We start from the raw sequence: 26276 nt of genomic DNA, 5'->3' as shown, positions 1-26276 counted from the left end.
TAATGAAAATACTGTACAACATTAACCCTTATGCTCCGGGTTAGGGTGCTGCTGGCAGTATCCCCCGCGCAGGGTTAAATTGAGGAAAAAATCAAGTTTTCCAAAAATAATTAAAAAATAATAATAATATTAATAATAATACTAAATTGCTGGAATAGGTCGACGTTCTGGAACGTCACCCGGGACGCGCTAGTCAGACGTTCTGGAACGTCATCCCGGGCCTCAGGGTTAAAAATAAAATAATACTGTGTAATAATTAATAGAAAATAAAAATTATAATAAGAAATAAAAATAAAATAATAATGACAACAATAATACAGGGGGCCCTCACTTAACATCGGGGTTACGTTCCTGAAAATGTGACGTTAAGCGGATCAGTATTTCCCCATAAGAAACAGATAAATTACGGGAGTTACATTTCTGAGCCTCCCTTTGCCCCCATGAAAAAGGTTACATATACAAACAATTATTGCCATTTCTATAGAGAATAGTATATAGAACTACAGTACTAAGTTTGTATTGGTACTCACCGATGGGTGGAGGTGGTAGAGCAAGTGTGTGGTGGGTAGTGGAGCGAAGGAGGAGGAGGGCGGGAGAGGAGGAGGGCAGGAGCGGAGGAGGAGGGTGGCGAGTCACCGAGATTCTGCGGCTGCCTCCTCCTCCTGCTCTGACTGGGGTTCCTCCGCTGCTGTTGGTTGCTCCTCCTCGGCTGCCGGCTGTTTTGAAGAAGCTTCTGCCGTCCCGCAACGAGAAAATTAATCCAATGTTGACTGCTTGGTGTTACTCATCTTCTTCTCCTTATAGATCTTGGTGTAACAACCAAGACTGTCATCAATGCTGTGTTGGTCCGGATAGTACACACCGTTGTGGGGGTTAGACCAAGCACAGCGGAGTTCCCCTTTTTCAAATCGGGTCCATGCATTCATTTTTGTAGCAAGGGTAATGGTCTTACATTGCCTCTTCACTACACTAGCATCAGTAGCACTTGATGGGCTCTTGGAAGCCATTTTGAATGGTTAGAGTACAGTTTTAGAGCAGAAGCACTTAAGCACACACGAATGATGTGAAGTCGTAACAGAGGCTGGCTTGTTGTCACTTGGGGACGCTGTGACGTTCCGCGAGTGAGGGCAGCGCGCCGAGCCGAGAGCGTAGCGCAGCCAGACAAGAGTGGCTGATGCGCCGTAGAAAGTAGTCTGTGATCACGCAAAACGATGTAGTATCAGATCACTGGTACGTTAAACAAATTTTTGGTCTCTAAAATTCAGCGACGTAGTACCGAAACAACGTTAAGTGGGATGACATTAAACAAGTACTTATTGTAATGACAACACTGTAACAATATTAATAAATAACCATAAAGAAATAAAAAAAAATCAATAGTGAGAAACGATATATGTACAGTATATTGTGTTGTAAAAGAAACAATTGAAACCCTGCAATTGTGTGTAAATGAGGCAGAAAGACAGATCAGCAACCTGGGACTTCGTCACAATTTTTGTGAAGCCTTATAGCAGCAGGGTCTACCATTAGACAACACATTAAGCTTCCAATATCTTCCCAGGCGGTAGTACCTCCCTGTTTGGTAGCTGTCTACTACCTACTACCACTAAAAGTGTAAAAAAGGCCAATGAAAAACAACCACCACTTAAGAAAAGAACATAAGCCCTCTGTTATTTTTTCCATCTAGAAGATTCTATTTCTCCAATTGGAAACAGAATCATGTCTCAACACCTTATTTTTTATTTCCAGACCAAGATTGAAGAATGTAGATAGAAGCACTGCACAACATAATGCAGTCACAGTAAACAATGTCACAGTCATCATCACAGAGTTCCAACCGAAGCAACGTAAAACATCTTCCGGAAATAGTTCAGCAACTACAAACGGTGATACGTCCCAGATCATGTCATCCTCGGAAGCAGGGTCCATCTCGGATGCTTCGACAGACACACGTAATGGTGATATAACAACTGAATCGCGAAGTTCTTAGGTCAATAAAATAATATCTCCCAAAGCCTGAAGCTTCCAGTCATATTGTGATTACACACACTATTGGGTTTTGTGAATTCCAGCAGTGAAACATAAAGTATTGCATGGAAGGTGTCAGTAAATGTTAATGAATTGAGACCATGTTATGCCATAGACACTTAAATGTGCTGAGTGGAGAAAGCTAGCAGACATTTTTGGAGGAAGAAGCTAGTGATTTTGTAGTGAAAGAGGAGGAGAGAAATGGGACTCTCAATGAATGGCCCTGGTTATGCCAGCCATATCTAGTTTGTATGTACAGTTTGGTTAACCTGAAAGGTACTATTTATGCTTATGGCATAATGACCACTTAGGATTTTTACAGAGTTCATGTAAGACTGCCTTTGATCATTATTGCCTTTGACTGTAAAATTCAGTAGAAGCTGATACCTTGTTGTCTGTATCTGAATAGTTGAACAAGAAAATGAACTCTGCAATTTGTAAACTGTATAAATTCTAATAATTTCAGGTCTTGTCTTGGTACTTGTTGGGACAGACCTCAGGTAAAGACACAGGTTTTTCGCATAAAGCGAATGCAGTAACTTGATATAACACCAACGATAACTCTTAGTCTAAAACCTGTCGGCATTATAAATTTAGTTAGAATCATGTTACTGTTTCAGACTGAGGCTGAGAAACCATTGTTATGATAATGTACAAATATATCATGTTGCCTTGTTAGCATTGTCTAAAAATTCACTGAATTTCCAGAGGTGCCACTTACGTGTTTTGCTGAGACAGTTGTTTGGATTAATCTTATAACCTCCATATTTTTGATGCTTGATGAGAGTTTTAACACCTCTGTATTAGTTCTTGGTACAGTCATGGTAATGCCAAGAGACATTTCTTTATGGTTAGGATTTGGGCTGTAAGTCCTAGATGTAAATTTGTAACAAAAATGGTGAAGTAGTGTAATATAGTGTGAATGAGTGAATGTGTTATGAGAAGTGAAAGGTTTGATACATTTTGCTAAAAATTATGTACAGTAGCATTCAGTATCACTTTTAAGATTAGTGTATTCAGGTGTGACATGCTTTTTAAGTGAGTATTGTACGTATTCACTTTTTTATAGAAAAATAAATGTTGAGAAAAATATTTCTTGCTTAATTTTTATTTTTTTTTATTTATTTATTTTTTCTTATGAGTTTTTAGAAGAAAAAAAATCCTGAAGCCAACATCTTTTACACTATTTCCTACTGTTCTGGGGTGAAGTCTTATGAGGTGAGCGGGAACAGTATTGTGTGAGGCCTCAACATAAGGACAACCAGTTCCATGTTAACTGATGCAGAATAACTTTAGTCCAGCTTGGCCCTGGATCATTTGGGTTGTGAAGGTAGAGATTACCCCCCCCCCCTTCCTCTTGTGTATGTCTAGCATTATTCACCCTGGTATACAAGAACAATTCTTTTGGTATACAGTTTTATCTCAATTAAGTATTTTAAATTACTTTTTCTTTAACTACTTTTTCCAGTTAAAAAATTTACTAATAGTGTATGGAACTTCACAAATTATGTTATCAAGATTATATGCATGACAAGCATATTCTGTCCAAATTTATGTAATGGTAGATGTGTTTAGACAATGCTGGAAATATTTCTAATTGAATTCTGCCTTTTTCGGTTATGTGATATTGTTCCTTATCCAAGAACTGTTAACCAGGATTATGGTTATGGATATTCAGTAGTAAACCCCCAATATAACGGATGAATTGGAGGGAAGGCTGGTCTGTTGTAGACGTCCGTTATATCGGGGATTTACTGTAGTAACATGAGAAATCTGTATTTTGTAGTTTCCTATTGATTCAAATAACCCTGTGATTGATCAAATTATGCAATTAACCAAAGCTTTCTAAAGCAAGACTCGACATTTCAACAACTGTAGGTTTATCCAACAGAAGAAGTGAGACTACTATACTTGTCAGCAGAACACATGATAAGTCTTACACACTTTGTAATAATTACCTCCCACATTATTAACTCCTCACAGAATTTATTTGTTGTGTCTGAGACTAGTGTTTTCTTTTATATATATTCATTTGTACTGTACTTTCAGAGAATTTTTATTGAAATAAAATTTTCATTTATTTATTTATTAATTAATTTTTTAAGGTTTTTCTACAGTATTTGCCATAATGTTTGTTATGAAACACTGTTTCTTGTTTGGAAGTTCATGCATTGAGCAGTTGTGCAGCAGTAAAACAGCATAGATGGTGAATAACCAGATAAAGTGATGAAACTTCCTGACAATTAAAGTAGTTCCTAAAAATTTCACCACCATAGGAAAAGTTGAAAAAAAAAAGATATTTAATTCAGTGTAGATGCTCACCGTTGTTAACTGCACGGACTCAAAGTAAGTCTAGATGAGGGCTGAATTGAATAATAGTTTTGTGGATAAGCCTGTACTGTACAGCACCTGGTTGCTAGAATGAAGACGTGGTTTTCAAAGCTTATTGTTTAGCCCTGTAAAGTATATGTTGCTCTGGTCAAAATTTAATGGAATTAGTGGTTGAAATATTTGTCATGTGAAAAGAATACACTCGGCAAAAGAAACCCATAAATTAGCTATTATTTTATATTCTTTCCTTCCCTCGAAATTGTGTAATAACAATAACTATGATAGAAATAATAACTGATATCAAGAAATAAATTACTCATGAACTATGGTTATAAAAATTTATACAGGCATCCCCGGGGTTATGAAAATTTTTCCGTAACATGGGACCAATTTTCCCATTGACTCCTGTTATAAAATTTGAAATGCTTCCCCCAAGGAATTTTTTTATGGCCAAAAATTGTAATACAGTACAAGCACATGTTTGAATGAAAAAAACAGTTTTAAACACAAAACGATTCATTCATGATATAACATGATAATAAATGCAAACAACACTTGAATTTAACTCGCCAGAAACGATGTTCAGTGCTGCATGAGGTGGTGCGATTGGAGTTAGTGCGAGTTAACTTCTTAAAACCCAGTAACTGCATCATACATTCTCAAATGGTAAAGCAGCGTAGTGCAACACATTATGAAATTCAAATCGTTTTGAATGCAGCGCGTGAAAATTTTTATATCTGGCGGGGTTAAGTATGGAATGTTTACTAGTTCGTAGTCCCCACAACTGAGACGTATGTTTTCTCTATCCACTATTTCAGAAACCTCATGAAATCCTATGATGATGTATATATATATTTAAAATCATGAATGAATGCATGTGTGTTACCATAAAATATATATACAGATAGACCCCGACTTACGACGGGGTTAGGGACCCAAATCCAGGTCGTAAGTCCGACATACATAAATTTTTTTTTTTTTTTTTTAAATAAATAATCTACAATGAAATACAGTACAGTAAAAGTTATGAATAATGAGGAATGGATACAGTACAGTGAAAGTAATAAATAATAAGGAATGGTTACAATGTGACTGAGCACTTACCTTTAATGTAGTCAGCTGAATGCACATGGGGCCCCCATAATTTTCTAATTATACATGGAGACTACATTAACTGGAAACGTTTCGGTATAGAAAATGCGTGTCATTTGAAAAAAAAAAATTAATAAAAAATCTGCGGCGGTCCTAAGTCTAGCAAGTCGAAATGAAAGTCGAGGTCTGTATATATATATATATATATATATATATATATATATATATATATATATATATATATATATATATATATATATATATATATATATATATATATATTTTTTATATATTTTATATATATATATATATATATATATATATATATATATATATATATATATATATATATATATATATATATATATATAATATATATATATATATATATATATATATATATATATATATATATATATATATACATATATATACATATATATATACATACAGTGGTCCCTCGATTAACGAACACAATTGGTTCCACAGAGTCGTTCGTAAACCGAAAATCTCGTTAACTGAATCTATTATTTCAATGGGGTATTGGGTAATTGGTTCTAACTCACAGAAAAAGTATACCAGTAATAGAATTAAGAAAACATTAAATATAAACTAAATACTGTACTGTACAGTATACTGTATAATAATAAATAAAAAACAATAGAATACTATATTTTAACTTTGAGGTGTGTGTATGTCGTATACCGGCAGCATTGTTTACATATCAAACAGCTGATTGTAGAGGCAGTCGATGATGACATGCCATATTCTTTACAGAGTGCATTGGTTCTAATGCTTTCTTTGTGTTTCATAATAGTTTCTGCACTGTATATTATCAATATGTGAACTAAATTTCAGAATGACCAATAATTTCAATGTAAAAATGCAAAAATATTCGAGACTAACAAACTGGATGTTCACTCCACTGTAAACAAAGTTAAACTGAGAAGCGTTGGTGGGTGATTCGATCAGCTGATTGGCACACAAAAACTGTTCCCTGTACTGTATATATTATCAATATGTTAACTAAATTTCAGAATGACCAATTATTTTAATATAAAAAATGTAAAAATATTCAAGAGCACAACTTTCTTGATATTTACTCCACTGGAAACGAATGTAAACATAGAACCAATTACTGTATTGGGGGACTAGCCGATCAGCTGATGCACACAACAAAGCGTGTTTCTCGTAAGGCTTTCGTTAATTGAAGTTTTGTTCGTTAATGGAATTGAAAATCCTTATGGGAGCTATTTCGTTAATTGGACCGTTCGTTAATCGAGGGACCACTGTACTCACTTATAGCTGAAACATTTAAGATACATTGAGTGTGATGTTGAAAGCTTCATCTATATTTACTTTTAGTTAAATTGTCAAATAAGTCGAGCATTGGGGTGACCAATAGAGGTTACAATCCTTTTTCTGCCCTATGAGAGAGTGGCGGCCAAACTAAGGTAAGTAATCGACTTGTATATGGTTTCCACATTCTTCTACATATACTGTGTTTTAATCCACAAGAGTTAAAATGACATTGGGGAAAATTGATATACAGTATGCTTTTTTTTTTTTTTTTTTTTTTTTTTTTTTTTTTTTTTTGTGTACTGGGCGGTTGATCGGCAAATCACTACTGCAGTTATCGGGTTAATGTCCAACGATGAAATCTTTTGTTCTACATATGTTGTGATTTTTAAGGTTTGTGAAAATTTACCCAAATTCTGTAAGGGAGAATACAGTCCTCAACACAAGCTGGGGAATGAATTCATTCTGAGCAACACCATTGTTGTGGGTCCTCAACCGTCTTGTAGCAACCACCTAGAATCCACACGAAAGAAACATTAAAATTTCAATTATTTTTGTTATACAGGTATATTGCATTTTTATTTTATTTTATTATTATTATTTTTAGTTTACTAAAATTCCATAAGGGCAAATTATTTTGGTCAAATCCCAAATTTTTGGGTCATAATTTCCAAATTCCCAAACCACAAATTTTTGTAACCTGCATTTCTGTAACACAGGGGATGCCTGTATGCACTTCTTAATATCAATATTTGTAAAAATACACTAGGTTGAATATTATGTGTATGGTTATAAGTACTAATGATAACTATACCTGGTAAACATCTGGACCTCAGACATTTTGGATACTGCATAATAATTGTGAAACCTCACTAACACAAGAAATGATCCAAATTACAATGTATTGTCTTGTAACACACATATATTTAGCATAAAATAAAATATAAAAAATAATACATTTCTTTATATGTACAGTAGTACAGTATAATGTTAAAATACACTTGAAAAGTACCAAGAAAGAATAATACTGTACGGTATGTTGCACTGCCATGGCTCTGCACCAGCAGTCAGGGGCTCAAGAATCACAAGCTTATGATTAATCTTGAGGCTCTTGTGTTATTACAGGAATTAAGGAGAATTTTACACGCTAAGTGTAATGCAACATTCAGAGTGTGCGGGGGCTGATGCATAACTGATATAAGAAACACCAGCCAGTTACATGTGTGAGCTCTGTCAAACGTGAACAATTTGCTTCCGAATATATATTAATGAATAATTTATAACTAAAATTATGCAAGTTCATTGTAGTGAGAATTGGAAAGGTTTCACTGCACAGCTGGATAGTCACCACAGGTGTAATTGTTAAAGAAATGTAAAAAGATAATGGGATTTCTTTTTACACCAAGCAATTATTATACAGTAATGAGAGAAGAAAATATCTTCTGATTCGGTCTTTGGTACTTTTTGTAAACAATTAATATTTATTGGTGCAGCTAAAAAAAAGAAAAAAAAAAAATATATATATACAGTTAAAGTCCAAAAATCCGGATTGCTTGGGGATTGGGTCGGTCCGGATTTTCGGATTTTCCGGATTCTCAGGCAGTACTTTTAAAATTAAAATTTAAGGAGGAATATAGAAGAGAAGAACAGGTACATTTTGATAGTTTATTCATTAGCAAATATAGCATGCTTCATTTATCAAAACGAGCAGTTTTAATGAAAAAGCTGTGAATTCTAGAATTTTATTCTTTGCCTTTTTGATATCATAAATTGTAGACTTTCCAATGTTGTATTTTCCATTAGAACAGTATTGCTCACACCACGTACTAGTTTCTTAATTATTTCAAGTTTGTCACTCAATTTCAACGTGTTCTTCTTTCTCTTCACACAACGAAGTTTATCTACTTTAGGAGCCATTATTATGGGCTTGTACAGTAATCTGTAAATGGAAAGAGTAAGACTCAAAATATTGTTCTATTCATACTGTGCTTGATATAATACATTCACGGAAATGTAATATTTTTGCTAAAATGACGTCCGTATTACAGTGGAAAGTGGGATCAAATCGTGACGAAAACAATGACTTGCGCTTTCTTTCGTTCAAAAGATGTTACCGTAATCACTTTTCGAATGGTTTAGTTAAAAAACTGTTGTATTGTATTACAATAATATCCTAATTGACTTGAATAAATACTACGATACCATATTTCTGAATATTTTCATTAAAATCCATCAAAATCATTTTCCTTGTCATCGTCTGCAGCACCAAACAGCTTCTCCCAGTCCTCTCCTTGAACAGGGCTAGAGGGTACGTGTTTTTCGAATCGTTTTCAGTTAAAAAATTATTACATCACACGTATATTTTACCTAAACTGCGCCTGAATGAATATATTCTCGGAAATAAATAGTAGTTTTGCTGAAACGTGATGTATTTCAATGTAAAATAGGATAAAATACATGACGAAAACAAAAGACTTTACCTAAGCTTCCGATGTTCTTGAGATGTTACTCGTTTTTTTAATAGTTTTCGGTTAAAATTCTGTTATATTACAATGATATTCTATTCATACTGTGCTTAATATAATACATTCACGGAAATGTAATATTTTTGTTGAAATGACGTCCGTATTAAAGTGGAAAGTGGGATCAAATCGTGACGAAAACAATGACTTGCGCTTTCTTTCGTTCAAAAGATGTTACCGTAATCACTTTTCGAATGGTTTAGTTAAAAAACTGTTGTATTGTATTACAATAATATTCCCTCCTAATTGACTTGAATGGAAATATAAAATATTTTTGTTGAAACTACCCGCGTTTCAGTGTAAAGTGTTGTAATAATAAATGGTAAACAATTTGCCTTGGGCACTCGTGTTTCAGTTTGTAGGACGTAGAGCGTTTTTACTGAAGGTTTTGTTGTTCGCTTACCCTCAAAAACGTGGGTCGAACTATAAACGAGGAATATCATAAATTAACGATTTCTTGGTCAAAAAATCAGGGTCGACAGATAAACGAGGGGGGGTTTATAGATGAGTATATACGGTATGTTGTCACAGTTTGATTGCTCGTTTTAAAGTGGAGACCACGTGGTCGCTTGTTGTCGCTGTGCAGCTGTGGCGCTCACGCATGCGCACATACACACAAAAGCCCGCTAAAAAAATAAATAAATAATTAGTTTTCCAAAAGTCCGGATTCTCGGGTGGTCCGGATTTTTGGACTATATATATATATATATATATATATATATATATATATATATATATATATATATATATATATATATGTATATATATATATAATATATATATATATATATATAATATATATATATATATATATAATATATATATATATATATAATATATATATATATATAATATATAATATATATATATATAATATATATATATATATATATATATATAATATATATATACAGTATTACCCCGCTTAACGCTGCTTCGCCAGCTGCTTTTACCACGTATAGGCGTGCCTCGCCAGAGCTGAACTTTCACTTAACGCTGGTTTTTGCGGTTTTTTCCACGATACGCTGGGAGGTGTCCAGCTCGAGAGCTATTTTAGATTCGCCCACCCACCACCCTGCCTGACTGCCTGTTTTAGCTCATAAAATTCATACAAATTACCCAGCCAGAATATAATTTACATTGCTGGAATTTACAATATGATGATCATTTTGTATATAAACATCATAGATTTTGCATTAGACATACAAATTTTAGATATAAGGTTTACTGAGTAAATATGTTATTTTTTGTGCAAAATATATGACATTTGTATTCAAAATATTCCTGGGCTTACAAGGAATCCAGCAATGTCAATTATATTATCCTAACTTTAGTTTGAGGTATTATTTATTACTAAAAGGTAAATATTCTGGTTTTCCCACACATCTGGTGGGACAGTTGGTGGGGGTGGAGAGGAGGAGGACCGACGACCATCTGTTACAGTGTGAAGAATATTTTTTTTTTATTAACTGAAGATATTTGTTTTAGCTCATAAAATTCATACAAATTACCCGTCAGAATATAATTTACATCGCTGGAATTCTTATACTTGATGATCATTTTGAATATAAACATCATATATTTTGCATTAGACATACAAATTTTAGATAAAATGTTTACTCTGAGTAAATATGTTATCTTTTGCAAAATATATGACATTTATATTCAAAATATTCCTGGTCTTACAAGGAATCCAGCAATGTCAATTATATTATCCTAACTTTAATCTGAGGTATTATTTAATACTAAATGTTAAAATTTAGTTTTTTCACCCAACATCTCTGAAGGGAGGATTGTGGGGTGGGGGAGGGTTGGGACTGACCGCGTTGGAAGAGGAGGAGGCAAGTTGGGGTACTTTGATTGACAGATAGTGTCGAAGAATATTTTTTTTTTTATTAACTGAAGATATTTGTTTTAGCTCATAAAATTCATACAAATTACCCGGCCAGAATATAATTTACATTGCTGAATTCTTACAATTTGATGATCATTTTGAATATAAACATCATAGATTTTGCATTAGACATACAAATTTTAGATATAAAGTTTACTCTGAGTAAATATGTTATTTTTGTGCAAAATATATGACATATATATATATATATATATATATATATATATATATATATATTTATATATATATATATTTAATTATATATATAATATATATATATATATATATATATATAATATATATATATATATATGTATATATATATATATATATATATATATATATAAATTATATATATATATATATATATATATATATATATATATATATATATATATATATATATATATATATATATATATATATATATATATACTGTATATATATAATATATAAAGAATTTCACTTAATCGCGTCAATAGAAGGGTCCAGCGTTAAGTGAAATCAGCGTTAAGTGAACAACAGAACATATGGGATTCATTCCATGAAACCGACTGACCCCAAACTCCACTTTTTGAAGGCACATACCTATGTTGTAGTAAATAACATCTTAATTTTATGATGGTACATACACACAATTAATATAAGAGAAATAGAAATACAGTCGCCAAGTTAATGTCCATTCAAATAATGGACTCAACTCCTCTCACACTACACTGCGGCTCTTCCCTCTCAGAGAAATGTTTGGGGGAAAACCACTAAATTTTAATAAATAATACCTCAAACTAAAGTTAGGATAATACAATTGACATTGCTGGATTCCCAGACCAGGTATTTGAATATAAATATATATTTTGCACAAGATAACTTTATAGTTACCAGAGAAAAAATTTTATCTAAAATTTGTATGTTAATACAAAATATATAATGTTTATGATGATCGCAAAGTATAAAATTCAACAATAAATTATTCTGACAGAAGATGGCTATGTAATTATAGTGATTAATAAAAATAATCTTCAAACACCAACCTATCTGTCAATCAAAGTACCCCACCTTGCCTATTTAGCCGCGGTCAGTCCCAACCTCCCCCACCCCACCAATCCTCCCTTCAGGGTTTTAACATTTAGTATTGAAATACCTCAGATTAAAGTTAGGATAATATAATTGACATTTGCTGGTTCCTTGTAAGACCAGAACATTTTGAATATCAATATGCTTATTTTGCAAAAAGATAACATGGATTAATTTGAGAAAAATTTTTATCTAAAATTTGTATGTCTAATGCAAAATATATGATGTTTATATTAAAATGATGTCAAATTATAAGAATTCCAGCAATGTAAATACCTATTCGAACTTGAGTAATTTGTATGAATTTTATGAGCTAAAACAAATATCTTCAGTTAATAAAAAAAAAAAATAATTCTTCACGGGGTAACAGATGGTCCGTCGGTCCCTCCTCCCCCCCACACCAACCGTCCCAAGGAGATGTATTGGGATAACCACTAAATTTTAATAAATAATACCTCAAACTAAAGTTAGGATAATAATATAATTGACATTGCTGGATTTCTTGCTAAGACAGGAATATTTTGAATATAAATGTCATATATTTTGCACAAAAGATAACACTCAGTGCTCTGAGAAAAATTTTTTATCTAAAATTTGTGTATGCAAAATATATGATGTTTTATATTCAAAATGATCACAAATTATAAGAATTCCAGCAATGCAGTATATTCTGGTAATGTTATATGAATTTTATGAGCTAAAACAGGCAGTCAGGCAGCAGGGAGTGGTAGGTGGGGCAAATCTAAAAATAAGCGTCTTGAGCTGGACACTCACCGTATATGTGGAAAAAATCCGTCTAAGTGAAAGAAAGTTCAGCTCTGGCGAGGCACAGCGTATATGATAAAAAGCAGCGTTAAGTGGGGAAACAGCGTTAGGCGGGAGTAATACTGTATATATATATATATATATATATATATATATATATATATATATATATATATATATATATATATATATATATATACTCTCCCTATATATATAATATATAATATAATATATATATATATATATATATATATATATATATATATATATGTAATATATAGGCTATATATATATATATATATATATATATATATATATATATATATATATATATATATATATATGTAATATATAGGCTATATATATATATATATATATATATATATGACTATATATATATATATATATATTTATAACTATATATATATAATATATATATATATATAATAATAATATATATACCTTATATATATATATAATATATATATAATATATATATATATATATATATATATATATATATATATATATTTATCATTAACCAATAGGCAGAACTTCACGTACAATCAACACCTCAACCCGCCAGGATTGAACCCACGGCCCACGAGTCCTGACTGTGACGAAACGCTAACGATGGACCACCACGATACTAAAAGCAGTCCTAGACTTTGTTATATTTCACACAAACCCCGTTCCACTTGACTTAAAGGGCGCCGTGAACCTCTAATGGGGACTACCCCGTCTCACGTAGGTGGTCAGAATGTGTTTATAAATCCGGCTTTGAAACACGAGGATCATATATATTTCATTAACCCATTAGGGGTTCACGGCGCCTTAAGCTCGTTGAGCTGGGCACGTGTGTGAAGTATAACAAAGTCTAGGACTGCTATGTCCTGGTGGTCCAGCGGGTTAGCGTTTCCGGTCTGATCATGGAATTCCAGTCCTGAGCGGGTTGAGTATGTGTGTGTATATATATATATATATATGTATATATTATATATATATATATATACATATATATATACATACATGCATACATACATACATACATACATACATATATATATATACATATATATATATATATATATATATATATATATATATATATATATATATATATATATATATGCTGATAACCACAAGGAAAGAAAGAAAACACGAAGTTCCCAAGCAGCTTTAGGTGTAATTCACATCTTCAGGGGTGAGTACAATTTAGTCTGTACTCACCTGAAAATAATTACCAGCGCTGAAACACCATGGTCTCTTCTTTTCACTGTGATTAATATACCTAAATCACCAGCACCTACAGTGATTTACTTGCATATATATATATATATATATATATATATATATATATATATATATATATATATATATATATATATATATATATATATATATATATATATATATATATATATATATATTAAAATCTAGTATTTTCACATAGAAAGAAAAAACTTTCTCAGAGGCAGGAGCCAGTGAGCTGGGAAGAGGGGGGAGTTAAGGTCCATTATTTGAATGGACATTAACCTGCTTGACTGTATTTCTCTTAAATATTAATTGTGTGACATGCATCATAAAATTAAGATATTTTACTACAACATAGGTATTGTGTCGGAAAAGTGGAGTTTGGGGGTAGGGCCAGTCTCTATTGGAATTAATCCCATATGTTCTGTTGTTCACTTTCTGGCAGTTTCACTTTCAGCGGTACCCCGTGGGTATTCCAATTGACCGCGTAAATCGAGGTACTACAGTATATATACAGTAGTACTCCGATTTATGCTGATCGGAACCCACGAGCTACAAAGTGAACAACAGAACATTTGGGAATAATTTGTGGCTGTTTACAACCTGCTCTTATAGTAAAATAGCATCTTAACTGCTGATGCTCACACAGTAATATATTTAAAAGCTGTCGCCAATGACATTCAAACAATGAACTCAACTCTCCCCACTCTTCTAGCTCACTGGCCTACCTCTGAGAAATGTTGTCAAGTAAAAACAATTTAGACTAATGTATAGTAATAAATAATACCTCAGACTAAAGTTAAGATACACTAACATTTCTGATTCCGTATAGGTCAGGGAATATTTTGAATGTAAACTCTATATATTTTTAAAAAAAGATAAAAATATTTGCTTTTGGTAAACAAATTATTTCATTAGATCTAAAAATTGTAGTCTGATGCAAAATCCATGATGTTTATATTCAAAATGATCATCATATTGTAAGAATTCAAATGTAAAATAATTCTGGCCGGGTAATTTGTATGACTTTTATGAGCTAAAAACAACATTCAAAGTAAATAAACAAAAATATTCTTCATGACACTGTCAATCAAAATACACGTACCCCACCTCCGCCCTATCTGGCTAGTCCTCCTCCCTACCCCCACCTTCCCTCCTTCCTACCAGAGAAAAGTTTGGGAGAAAAACAGTAAATTTACATTTTAGTAATAAATAATAACTCAGACTAAAATTAGATAATATAATTGACATTTCTAGACTTTAAACAGGAATATTTTGAATGTAAAATAGATAGATAGATTTGCTTAAACCAAATTATTACATTAGATCCAAAATTTATGTCTACGCAAACCATGATGTTTATATTCAAAATGATCATCATATTGAAGAATTCAGCAATGTAAATATATATTCTAGCCGTAATTTGTATGAATTTATGAGCTAAATAAAAATTATACTTCACCCGTGTATAATGAGAGATGCATCATGAAATGAAATTCGTTCTGGCTAGGCACTTAATGAATGGCGAAACGAACCAAAATCGTATCACATGGTGGGCAAAATTGAGACATCATATCTTCATCTTTATTCAAGACATCTTCAGAGGCAACTGAATTACAAGGACCGAGAGAGGCTTAAGTACACAGGGTGACCCTATTAAACATGAGGTCAGGTCATAAACATGACATCCACTAATCCACAACTAGTCATGTTAAATGTGGTCAAAAGTATGGGACCAACTAATCGTCTGTTCTACATCTAACTCGAATGCCAGGCATATTTAACCTTGGGCCACTAACAAATAAATTTGTGTAACATATCAGTTTTGAACTGACCATCACTAAGGTTTATAGATTTAAATTCTCTAATCAAACTAGCTTCAAAACAGAAAGTCTTTTCTTTGACACATGATGATTTATACACTTCTAAACTGTTTTCCCATCTATGGGATGATTATTGTTCCTTACATGAACGAATCTGCACTACTTGCAGATGCTGTTCCGATATTGTACTCGTGTTTAATTCTGAGTTGCAGTGCTTGCCCAGTCTGTCCTACATAATTTCCATTGTAATTGCTACATGGAATGCAGTAAACACTTCCATTTACATTCAAGGTTGGGCTATTCTTGATTAATATACAGTATTAGAAAAGGAGTCATACTTAAAAACAACATCAATATTTAATAATTTAAAGGACTGAAGTAACAGGACAAATTACGTAAAAAAAGGTAGAGTCAAAATATTCTTAAATGTAGGAATTTGCCTGGTTTGAGTAGAATGAAAGGATTTTTTAGCCATTTTAAAGCAATGATCAATAAGCAATGAAGGGTACCCAAGTTTTTGTGTGATAACTAAATGTGTTTCAGTTCTTCATCAATAAATTCAGGGTCACAAATATGCAAACATCTCAAAAACATAGCAGAAAAAAATGACATTTTGGTAGATTCATGGTGACTTGATAAAAAATGTATGAAACTGTCTAACTGTATAGGCTTAACCTTAAATTTATAGTTATGACTTTTTCTAATGATAAGATATCAAGAAATGGAAGGGATCCATTTATTTCAATTCCAATTTGAATGATACTTGGACAAGATCATTGCTTGTCTAAAATTCCAGGGTCAAATCTGTTTTAGGCCAAAGACAAAGAACATCATCTACAGATCTATACCATGGAGTAAAGTCCCCATATTGCAGTAATCTAGCCTCAAAAACCCATATAAGTACAGGCTAAAGGAGCAGAAAGACAATTACCCATTCTCATGCCAAAATTTGCTTGTAAAACTTCCCATTTGCTCTAAACACATTGTCAGTAATGCCTAACTCTGTCAGTTTGAGAAAAGTATCATGTTCAATAGTCAAGCCTAACAGTTGCAATTTATCGTTAAGAAATGAAAGTAGGTCTTTTACTGGTACTCTGTGTGATTCCATCAAGATATATATATATATATATATATATATATATATATATATATATATATATATATATATATATATATATATATATATATATATATATATATATATATATATATATATATATATATATATATATATATATATATATATATATATATATATATATATATATATATATATATGTATATATGTATATATGTATATATGTATGTATGTATGTATGTATGTATGTGCAAGTAAATCACTGTAGGTGCGCGTGATCTAGGTATATGCTGATAACCACAAGGAAAGAAGAAAACACGAAGTTCCCAAGCGCTTTCGTGTAATTCACATCTTCAGGGGTGAGTACAGACTAGAGAAAGTAATACAAATCAAGGTGTATATATACAGAGGAGGGTGAGACCAGGTCCACAATGGTCAGGTATTAGGTAATGACCCTACTAATCTTTAAATAGCACACAACGGTCGGTGGTCAGGTCAGATGGTCAAGTGACCCGGCCTTCTCACCTGATCACAAATCTTCTTAATTACAAAATTGTCCAGCTTGTACATGCCGCTACTCAAATTCATGTTGAATGCTTCGGTATGTTTAATAAGACTAGAGTCTATGATGTTCCTACTATCAATTGAATTACATGGTAATATTGAGGAGGCATTATCCCAGTCAATGCAATGCTTGTTATCCCTCAAATGAACAAACAGAGCATTGGATTCCTGGCCTGTCCTAACACTGTATTTGTGTTGTTTAATTCTAGTTGCAAGATCTTTACCTGTCTGGCCTAAGTAAAACATATTACATTCCTTGCAAGGAACTTTATAAATGCAATCAATTGTGTTGTTGGGGGAGTTCTTGATTAACATTTGTTTAACAGTGCATGAGTTTTTAAATGCCACATTGACGTTCCAGGTTTTTAGCTGTGCAGGAATGTGTGAGAAATTTTTGTGAAATGGTAATATAAAGATATTCTTATGGTCATGGGTGGGCTTGGGATCAGTTCTATAAAAAGTTTTCTTAGTAATGTTTAAGTACAGTGGTACCTCACTTAACGCGGTCAATTGAACCCAGAGGGTCCCGCGTTAAGTGAAAACCGCGTTAAGTGAATAACAGAACATATGGGATTAATTCCAATAGAACCCAGCCCGACCCCCAAACTCCACTTTTTGACGACAAATAACTATGTTGTAGTAAAAATAACATCTTAATTTTATGATGGTACATGCACACAATTAATACTTAAGAGAAATAGAGAAATACAGTCTCCAAGTTAATGTCCATTCAAATAATGGACTCGACTCCCTCCCCCTCTTCTCACACTACACTCACTGGCTCTTCCCTCTGAGAAATTTTTGGGGGAAAACCAGGTATAGTAATAAATAATTCCTCAAACTAAAGTTAGGATAATATAATTGACATTGCTGGATTCCTTGTAAGACCAGGAATATTTTGAATATAAATGTCATATATTTTTCACAAAAGATAACATAATTACCTAGAGAACAATTTTTATCTAAAAATTGTATGTTTAATGCAAAATATATGTTGTTTATATTCAAAATGATCACCAAATTATAAGAATTCCAGCAATGTAAATTATATTCTGGCCGGATAATTTGTATGAATTTTATGAGCTAAAACAAATATCTACAGTTAATAAAAAAAAAAAAATATTCTTCAACACTATCTGTCAATCAAAGTACCCCACCTTGCCTCCCCCCCTCTTCCAACCGCGCGGTCAGTCCCAACCCTCCCCCCACCCCCCACCAATCCTCCATTCAAGAGTTTTTAACATTTAGTATTAAATAATACCTCAGATTAAAGTTAGGATAATATAATTGACATTGCTGGATTCCTTGTAAGACCAGGAATATTTTGAATATAAATGTCATATATTTTGGACAAAAGATAACATAATTACCTAGAGAACAATTTTTATCTAAAAATTGTATGTTTAATGCAAAATATATGTTGTTTATATTCAAAATGATCACCAAATTATAAGAATTCCAGCAATGTAAATTATATTCTGACCGGGTAATTTGTATGAATTTTATGAGCTAAAACAAATATCTTCAGTTAATAAAAAAAAAAATAATTCTTCACGGGTAACAGATGGTCGGTCGGTCGGTCCCTCCCTCCCCCCCACCCCCCACCCCCCACCAACCGTCCCAAGGAGATGTGTGGGATAACCACTAAATTTTAATAAATAATACCTCAAACTAAAGTTAGGATAATATAATTGACATTGCTGGATTCCTTGTAAGACCAGGAATATTTTGAATATAAATGTCATATATTTTGGACAAAAGATAACATAATTACCTAGAGAACAATTTTTATCTAAAAATTGTATGTTTAATGCAAAACATATGTTGTTTATATTCAAAATGATCACCAAATTATAAGAATTCCAGCAATGTAAATTATATTCTGGCTGGGTAATTTGTATGAATTTTATGAGCTAAAACAGGCAGTCAGGCAGGGTGGCGGGTGGGGGGTGGTGCGAATCTAAAAATAGCTCTCGAGCCGGACACTCACCGTGTATACGATGAAAAATGCCGCGTTAAGTGAAAGTTCAGCTTTGGCAAGGCACCGTGTATATGCGAAAACGCGTTAAGTGAAAGCGCGTTAAGCGGGGTACTACTGTATTTGTCTATGAAAGATCTAGGGTATTTAAGGTTAGAGCCAATATTATATATATATTTGTATTCCTCATCGATGAATTCCGGACTGCAAATTCTCAAGGCACGTAAAAACATTGTTGAAAATACTGACTGTTTGACTTTATTATGGTAGGCAGAATAATAATGAATGTATGAACACACATTAGTTGGTTTTCTATAAATACTGAACTTAAAAGTGTTACCTATTCTGTGTATCAGACAGTCTAGGAATGGCAATTTACAGTCTTGCTCTAATTCCACAGTGAATTTGATCGAGGGGGCTAAGTTGTTAAGTTGTGGCAGGAAAGCTTTTAGGTCCTCATTACATGGCCAGAGACATAATACATCATCAACATATCTAAACCAGACTGCTGAGGGTGGTAAAATATTACTTAATAGTTTCTTTTCAAAGAATTCCATATATATCTCCAAAATGAATAACCTTTTATGTGATACTACAACATATTCTAAACTCATAAATAATCCTCTCAACACTGTCAACACCCAGTTCAACAAAAAACTGAAGTCCCTATTGAGAGGCAAAGCTACTCTCATTAAACATCTTACTTCAACGTCCCCTCCACTGCCATACATGTACGGTGTAATCAAGACCCACAAGCCCAATAACCCAGCAAGACCCATCATTAGCTCCGTTGGGTCAATCTCTTATAAACTATCTAAATGGTTAGTTTCTTTACTAAATCCCCTAGTTGGCAACATTTCTAACTCCAATATCAAGAATAATATGGATCTGGTTGATAAACTTGTAGTGGACGTCTCCCCTACAACTGCGTATCGCATTCCAATGTGCCGCCTCCCCTAGCAACCAAGCGAGAGCTGTCCCCAGATGTTACCGTATCTTGGCAACGGAACTAGTCACCGGCTACTTCTCGGGTTTTCCCACCATGACTCATAGCGGCTGCTGCGGGGTATATAAGCTCTGTCTCTCCATTGAGATTCAGTCTGACCAATCTTCTTGAACAAGAAACACACCTCCTCCTCTGCCGCTGCCTGGCGACCCTCGCCTCTCCTCCGCCTGCCTGGCGGTCCTCGCTCCCGCCAGCGAGCATGTCCTTCTCTGAGCTTCCTCACCAACCAACTCTCATTCTGCCCATTGTCCTGAACAAGCAACATCTCCTCCAGCAAGCTCCACGCTGTTAACATTTCATTCAACCAGGAATCCAGCAACAGGCAACATCTTCTCCAACGAAGCTCCTGCACATCTACCTCCTTCAACAAGCTACTCACCGCACGTCTCTACCAAGCAGCCCCTCACCACACAGCACCTCCAGCACCAGACTGTCTCTCATATAACTTATATATTATACAAGAAAACCACATTAGAGTCTCCTTCCATCCTGAGTGCTAGACAACATTAATACTCTCGATACCCCTACAATGGTGACTCCCGGAGATAAGCACTCACACAGGATGGAGGACGAACGGATCTCTCTGCCGATTTTCAACCACAATGTCGAGGACTGGCTCGACCATGTGGAAGCAGCCCTCGACGGTTCACGAGCTACCGACGGACAAAAGTATTGCGCCCTGCTTTGTGCCTTACCCACGGAAGTGGCCACGCGGGTCTCACAAACCATTTCCAACCCTCCAGATCACAACAAATTCGCTACCCTGCGGGCTGCCTTGAAGACGTGTTATCAACAGACCACCCCCAATCTCCTGCAAGATCTATCCTCTACCTCCCTCGGGAACTCAACCCCGGGACGTCTATGGGAGGAGATGTGTCGGCTGAACTCCCGTCACACAGACAGACTCCCCGACTCTATCCTGCGCCAGCTTCACGCACAAAAGCTACCCACAGAAGTACGCAACATCCTGTCCGCAGTAGATTACTCTACGACACCAGAACTATATGCAACCGCGGCAGATAGAATTTTTAACGAGTGCGCTGCTGCACCCCTTGCCGCCACGGTCACACCAGTACCTACCATCGAACTTGTAAGCCGGGTCAACACCCCTCAGCCGAGCAATACCTCACAAGACATCAAGGACCTGTTGCAAATTTTGAACCGCAGGATGGACACGATTGAGCAGTTCTGCTCCTCCATACCCGCTGCTGCGCCGGTTCCTGACTCACACACTATGCCCTACAAGTTCCGACACACAGCAGCCAACCCCCAGCACAACAAATTTACCCTCTGCTGGTATCACCAGACTTTCGGCCGCTATGCTCGAAACTGTGAGCCCTATTGCACCTATTCAGGAAACGGCAACACCGGAGGCTGGTAGACGCCTCGGCCTCCGTCCCTCCAGGCGTCTCATTACTGCGTGTCACCGACCGCACCTCCGGCAAGACGTTCCTCATCGACACCGGTTCATCTGTCAGCCTCATCCCTCCCTCACTACGAGACAAGTCAAAGCAACCCTCGTATGACCTGTTCGCTGCCAACGGTACCTCCATCGCCTCCTACGGCGTACGCACCCTCGCCTTAGACCTCGGTCTGCCCAAGGCTCTGCGTTGGTTATTCGTGATAGCAGACGTGTCTCAACCCATCCTCGGTTTCGACTTCCTCACCTTCCACAAGCTCGGCGTCAAACCAAGTCATCTATGCCTCATTCATGAGCCTACAGCACGCAAGATCCAGGGTTCTCGTGCCAGACACACGGACGCTATCACCTGTCTTGCGCCGACACTATCACCTGTCTTGCGCTTCAGCGCAGGTTCCTCCTCCCTGCTCCAACGGGTTCAGGGCTTTTCCTGCCCGGAGTCACCACCCTCCACCTGCATCGGGAATTTTCCACATCGGGAAACCAAGGACCACCACAGTCTTTCCGCCTCGCCGCCTGCGCCCACTTGGCTCTGAACACAGCCAGTAAAATTCAACAAACTGCGCAAGACAGCATCATTCGCCCCATCATGGGTCCTGGACATCGCCTCTCTGCCTTGGTTCCCTACTTCAGAAGCACCCGGCGAGTGGAGGGTGTGTGGCGACTCTAGGCGAATCTCGTCACCAAACCTGACGGGTACCTATTCCGCATGTCGGGACTTTTTCACCACAAACTTCCTTGGCAGGAACTATCTTCTCGAAGATCGACTTGGGCATTCTTGCTTCACCAGATCTGATAGCACAACGGGCTACCGAAGACAGCCATCACCACTCCGTTTGGACTCTTCAGTACACTTTCATGGGTTTGGCCTTCACGCAATGCAGCACAGACTTTCCAGGGGTTTTGTGGTCCGCCGTGGCTGGGCCTCGATTTTGTCGTCTACGTGGCGACATCATCCTGCGTCGCATCTTCGGCCTGCCGAGCACCGCCACCACCAACTCCTTCTCCGCGCCTGCAGAACCAACAACGCGAAAGTTCATCCTGCTAAGTGCGTCTTTGGAACCCTCGACCATCAGTTTCGCATCGGTCACAGGGTCTCGCCCAGTGGCGCCTAACCCCTACTACAGGCATAACTGCGATTAGGGAGTTTAAACCTGAAACTTGTGAAAGCTCAAAATTCCTGGGTTTTAGTCAGCTACTTCATTGACGGCTTTGCTGCCGTCCTAACCCCCTACGACCTTCTCAAGGACGCCCAAAGAAAGTCTCCACAAGTCTCTCATTGTGGACTCAACAGAAACTACTACGGCATTCACCACTATCAAGCAGCACATTACCGCCTGCCCTCCTGGCCCACACCTAACATGAGACCACTCTCACAACAGGCCTTCTTCTACTGCAGTGGGCGCCGTCTTTAACCAGGAGATCAGCAGAGATTCTCTTTTGCCCGTGCTTTCTTCCTGCAACGGCTTCCAACCACCTCCAAGGGCCACAGTGCCTTTGATCGGGCTCCTGTTTTATACTGCAGCTGTCAAGCATTTCGCCACTTCCTCGAGGCCCGTCAGTTCACGCATCTTCACTGATCTAAGCCCCTCGTCCACGCCTTCGCTTGGCTTCCCGGTCACATACACCTCGTGTCACGCCGCCGGCTTACATCTCGGGATTCTCCAGCGACGTCACGCTTGCGTGTATTTCTTCCATCATCTCCACCCGTTGATTGTGGGCAGCTCGCCACGGCTCGAGAGCGAACCCTGGGGCATACAAGACGGCTCCCCTCCGGGCCTCACACTCCGGGGCTCCTGTTCCTGGCACAAAGATAAAATTAGCGAATGCGGCGGTATCCTGTGGACAACCCTGAACCGTTAATGCCTCCGTCCACCGCCCGCGCTGTTTTCGGCCGCATCCATGGTCTCATGCACGGGTGTGCAAAGCCTCCCAGTGCCTCCTCACGCAACGCGACATCATTCGGCAGCATCCGTCTGATACTAAAGTGCGACTTGCCCCGGTGCCTGACCTGCGCCAGTCCTCCAAGCCGCCGTCTGCTCTGAGGCCCCTCCTGGCCTTCCCCTATTCCCCGAGACGTTTTCCGTGGTACCTCGACATCGTGGGACCTCTTCTGCATCATCACATTGCTTTTACCATCTTCACCTGCATCGACCGTTTCACCAGGTGGACCAAGGCTTAATTCCATGCCGTGCCACAGCAGAGACTACTATCGCACCTTCGTATCCCGATTCGGTTTTCCGTTTGGCTTCGCAACCGTAATCACTGACTGAGGGTACCAGTTTTGAGTCTACATCTGGCGGCACCTCCTACCGGTTCCTCGGCGTCTGAACGCGCCTGCAACATACCACCCTCAAGCCAGCAGCATGGTGGAAACCGTTTTCACCGTGGCCTGAAGGGGGCGCACTCAAGGCACAGCCGCGACCCATACAGCTGGACGTCGCTTCGCCAGCGCTCCTCGGCGTCTTGCGTCACAGGGATAACGGACTGTAGCCCAGCAGATCTGACACTGGGCGAAGCGGCCTTCGGCTGCCGAGTTTCTCACTTCCTGCTGATCCCCAGCAAACCACTCCAGCCACCGTCACGACTTACTCCAGCTTCGACAGCGGTTCTGCATTCTCGAGCTACTGTCGCGCGCCAGCCTCCTCGGCACCTGAACACATCCTCCTGCCTCACAGCCGGTAGCATGTTTTCGTCGGGCATGATGATCACCGCAGCAGCCGGCCCACCGCGCCCCTGCGATGGACCCGCCTGCCGGGTGGTTACCCGTTCAGCAGCAAAGTTCCTGACCAATTATCCGGAATAGCGAACGCCCTTTTGCGTCGCGCGACCAGTCAACCGGCCATCTTACCCGTCGGGCCTTCGCCCTTAGCACCATCAACAAACTTCCGCCTGCGCAGTCTACCGCCAGTTACCACCGGCAGCAACACCACACCCACGACATTTCCTGGAGCGCCCTCTTTTTGCCTGCCCTCCTTCTTGCACCTGTTTCCTGCTTAGAACCTGCTCCTGCTCATAGACCCTCGTGTCATAGAACCCTGAACCTGTAATAGACCTCCCTCCTGTCATAGGGCTTCCTGCTCCTGTCATGGCCTCCCCTCCTGTTATAGAACCTGCATCTATCCTTAGAAACCTGCTCGTACATGGACCTCTTCTTGACGCAGCCCCTGCCGCAGCAGGAGCACAACAACCATTGGCCTTGCAACCTCCTCTAATCCGACCCTCTTTCTCCTCCTATGTAATTCTCCCACAGGTTTTTGTGTCACTGAGCGAGTTGTTGACCTGCGTAACCGGCTTGATGCGTCACGTGCACCTGCAGTATGTGTTGTGTGGCAGGGGCCTGGCGGACAGCATCAGCCTCCCACGCCGCGCCGGGGAGAATATTTTAGTGGCGTCTCCCCCTGCCACCTACAAATGGTGACCCCCGGAGATTCGCACTCACACAGGATGGAGGAGAAACTGATCACGCTCCCAGTCTTCAAGCAGCATAGAAGACTGGCTTATCCACACAGAAGCAGCTCTACTACTCTAAGCAGACACCAGCTCCTCTTCCTGCCCCAAGCACCACATCCCACCGACCCCAGCACACCCCTCTTTCCTCAGACGCCGACCCCGGCCCAGCAGTAACCCCTGCCGCCCCTGACGTAGCCTCTGTTCCTGAGTGCGGACCCACACACCCCTCTTTTCTCCCTCAGGTACTCCCTGCTAATGTCCTGCACCCTGCTGCTGTCGTGGACCCAGCTGCTGTCACGAGCCCTTATCCGCTTCTGCTGACGCAGCCCCTGCTCCTGACCCAGGCCCACACACCCCAGCAGGCGCATCTGACGACTCAGTACCTGCCGTGAGGGAAGCACGCAACATCCATCGCCTCCACACCCCCTCTTTTCTCCCTCAGGTACTCCCTGCTAATGTCTTGCACCCTGCTGCTGTAGTGGACCCAGCTGCTGTCACGAGCCCTAATCCGCTTCTGCTGACGCAGCCCCTGCTCCTGACCCAGGCCCACACACACCCCAGCAGGCGCATCTGACGACCCTGTACCTGTCGTGAGGGAAACACACAACATTCATCGCCTCCACACACCCTCTTTTCTCCCTCAGGTACTCCCTGCTAATGTCCTGCACCCTGCTGCTGTCGTGGACCCAGCTGCT

At 37.8% G+C, this 26276-nt stretch overlaps 1 protein-coding gene across 1 annotated transcript in view; it reads left to right on the top strand.

The window, feature by feature from the left end:
* Window positions 1-4112, top strand: part of LOC121868435 (YY1-associated factor 2-like) — a 36932-nt gene extending 32820 nt beyond the window's left edge. Inside the window, exon 3 of the mRNA XM_042369089.1 lies at window positions 1750-4112. Coding sequence (XP_042225023.1) covers window positions 1750-1990 — 241 coding nt within the window. The 3' untranslated portion in view covers window positions 1991-4112. The remainder of the gene's footprint in view (window positions 1-1749) is intronic.
* Window positions 4113-26276: the final 22164 nt, after the last annotated feature.

The sequence above is a fragment of the Homarus americanus genome, unplaced genomic scaffold (genome assembly GCF_018991925.1).
Source record: "Homarus americanus isolate GMGI-L3 unplaced genomic scaffold, GMGI_Hamer_2.0 scaffold19318, whole genome shotgun sequence".
Taxonomy (NCBI): Eukaryota; Metazoa; Arthropoda; class Malacostraca; order Decapoda; family Nephropidae; genus Homarus; species Homarus americanus.
Note: the sequence above shows the minus strand (reverse complement) of the source record. Positions and strands in the feature narration are given on the sequence as shown.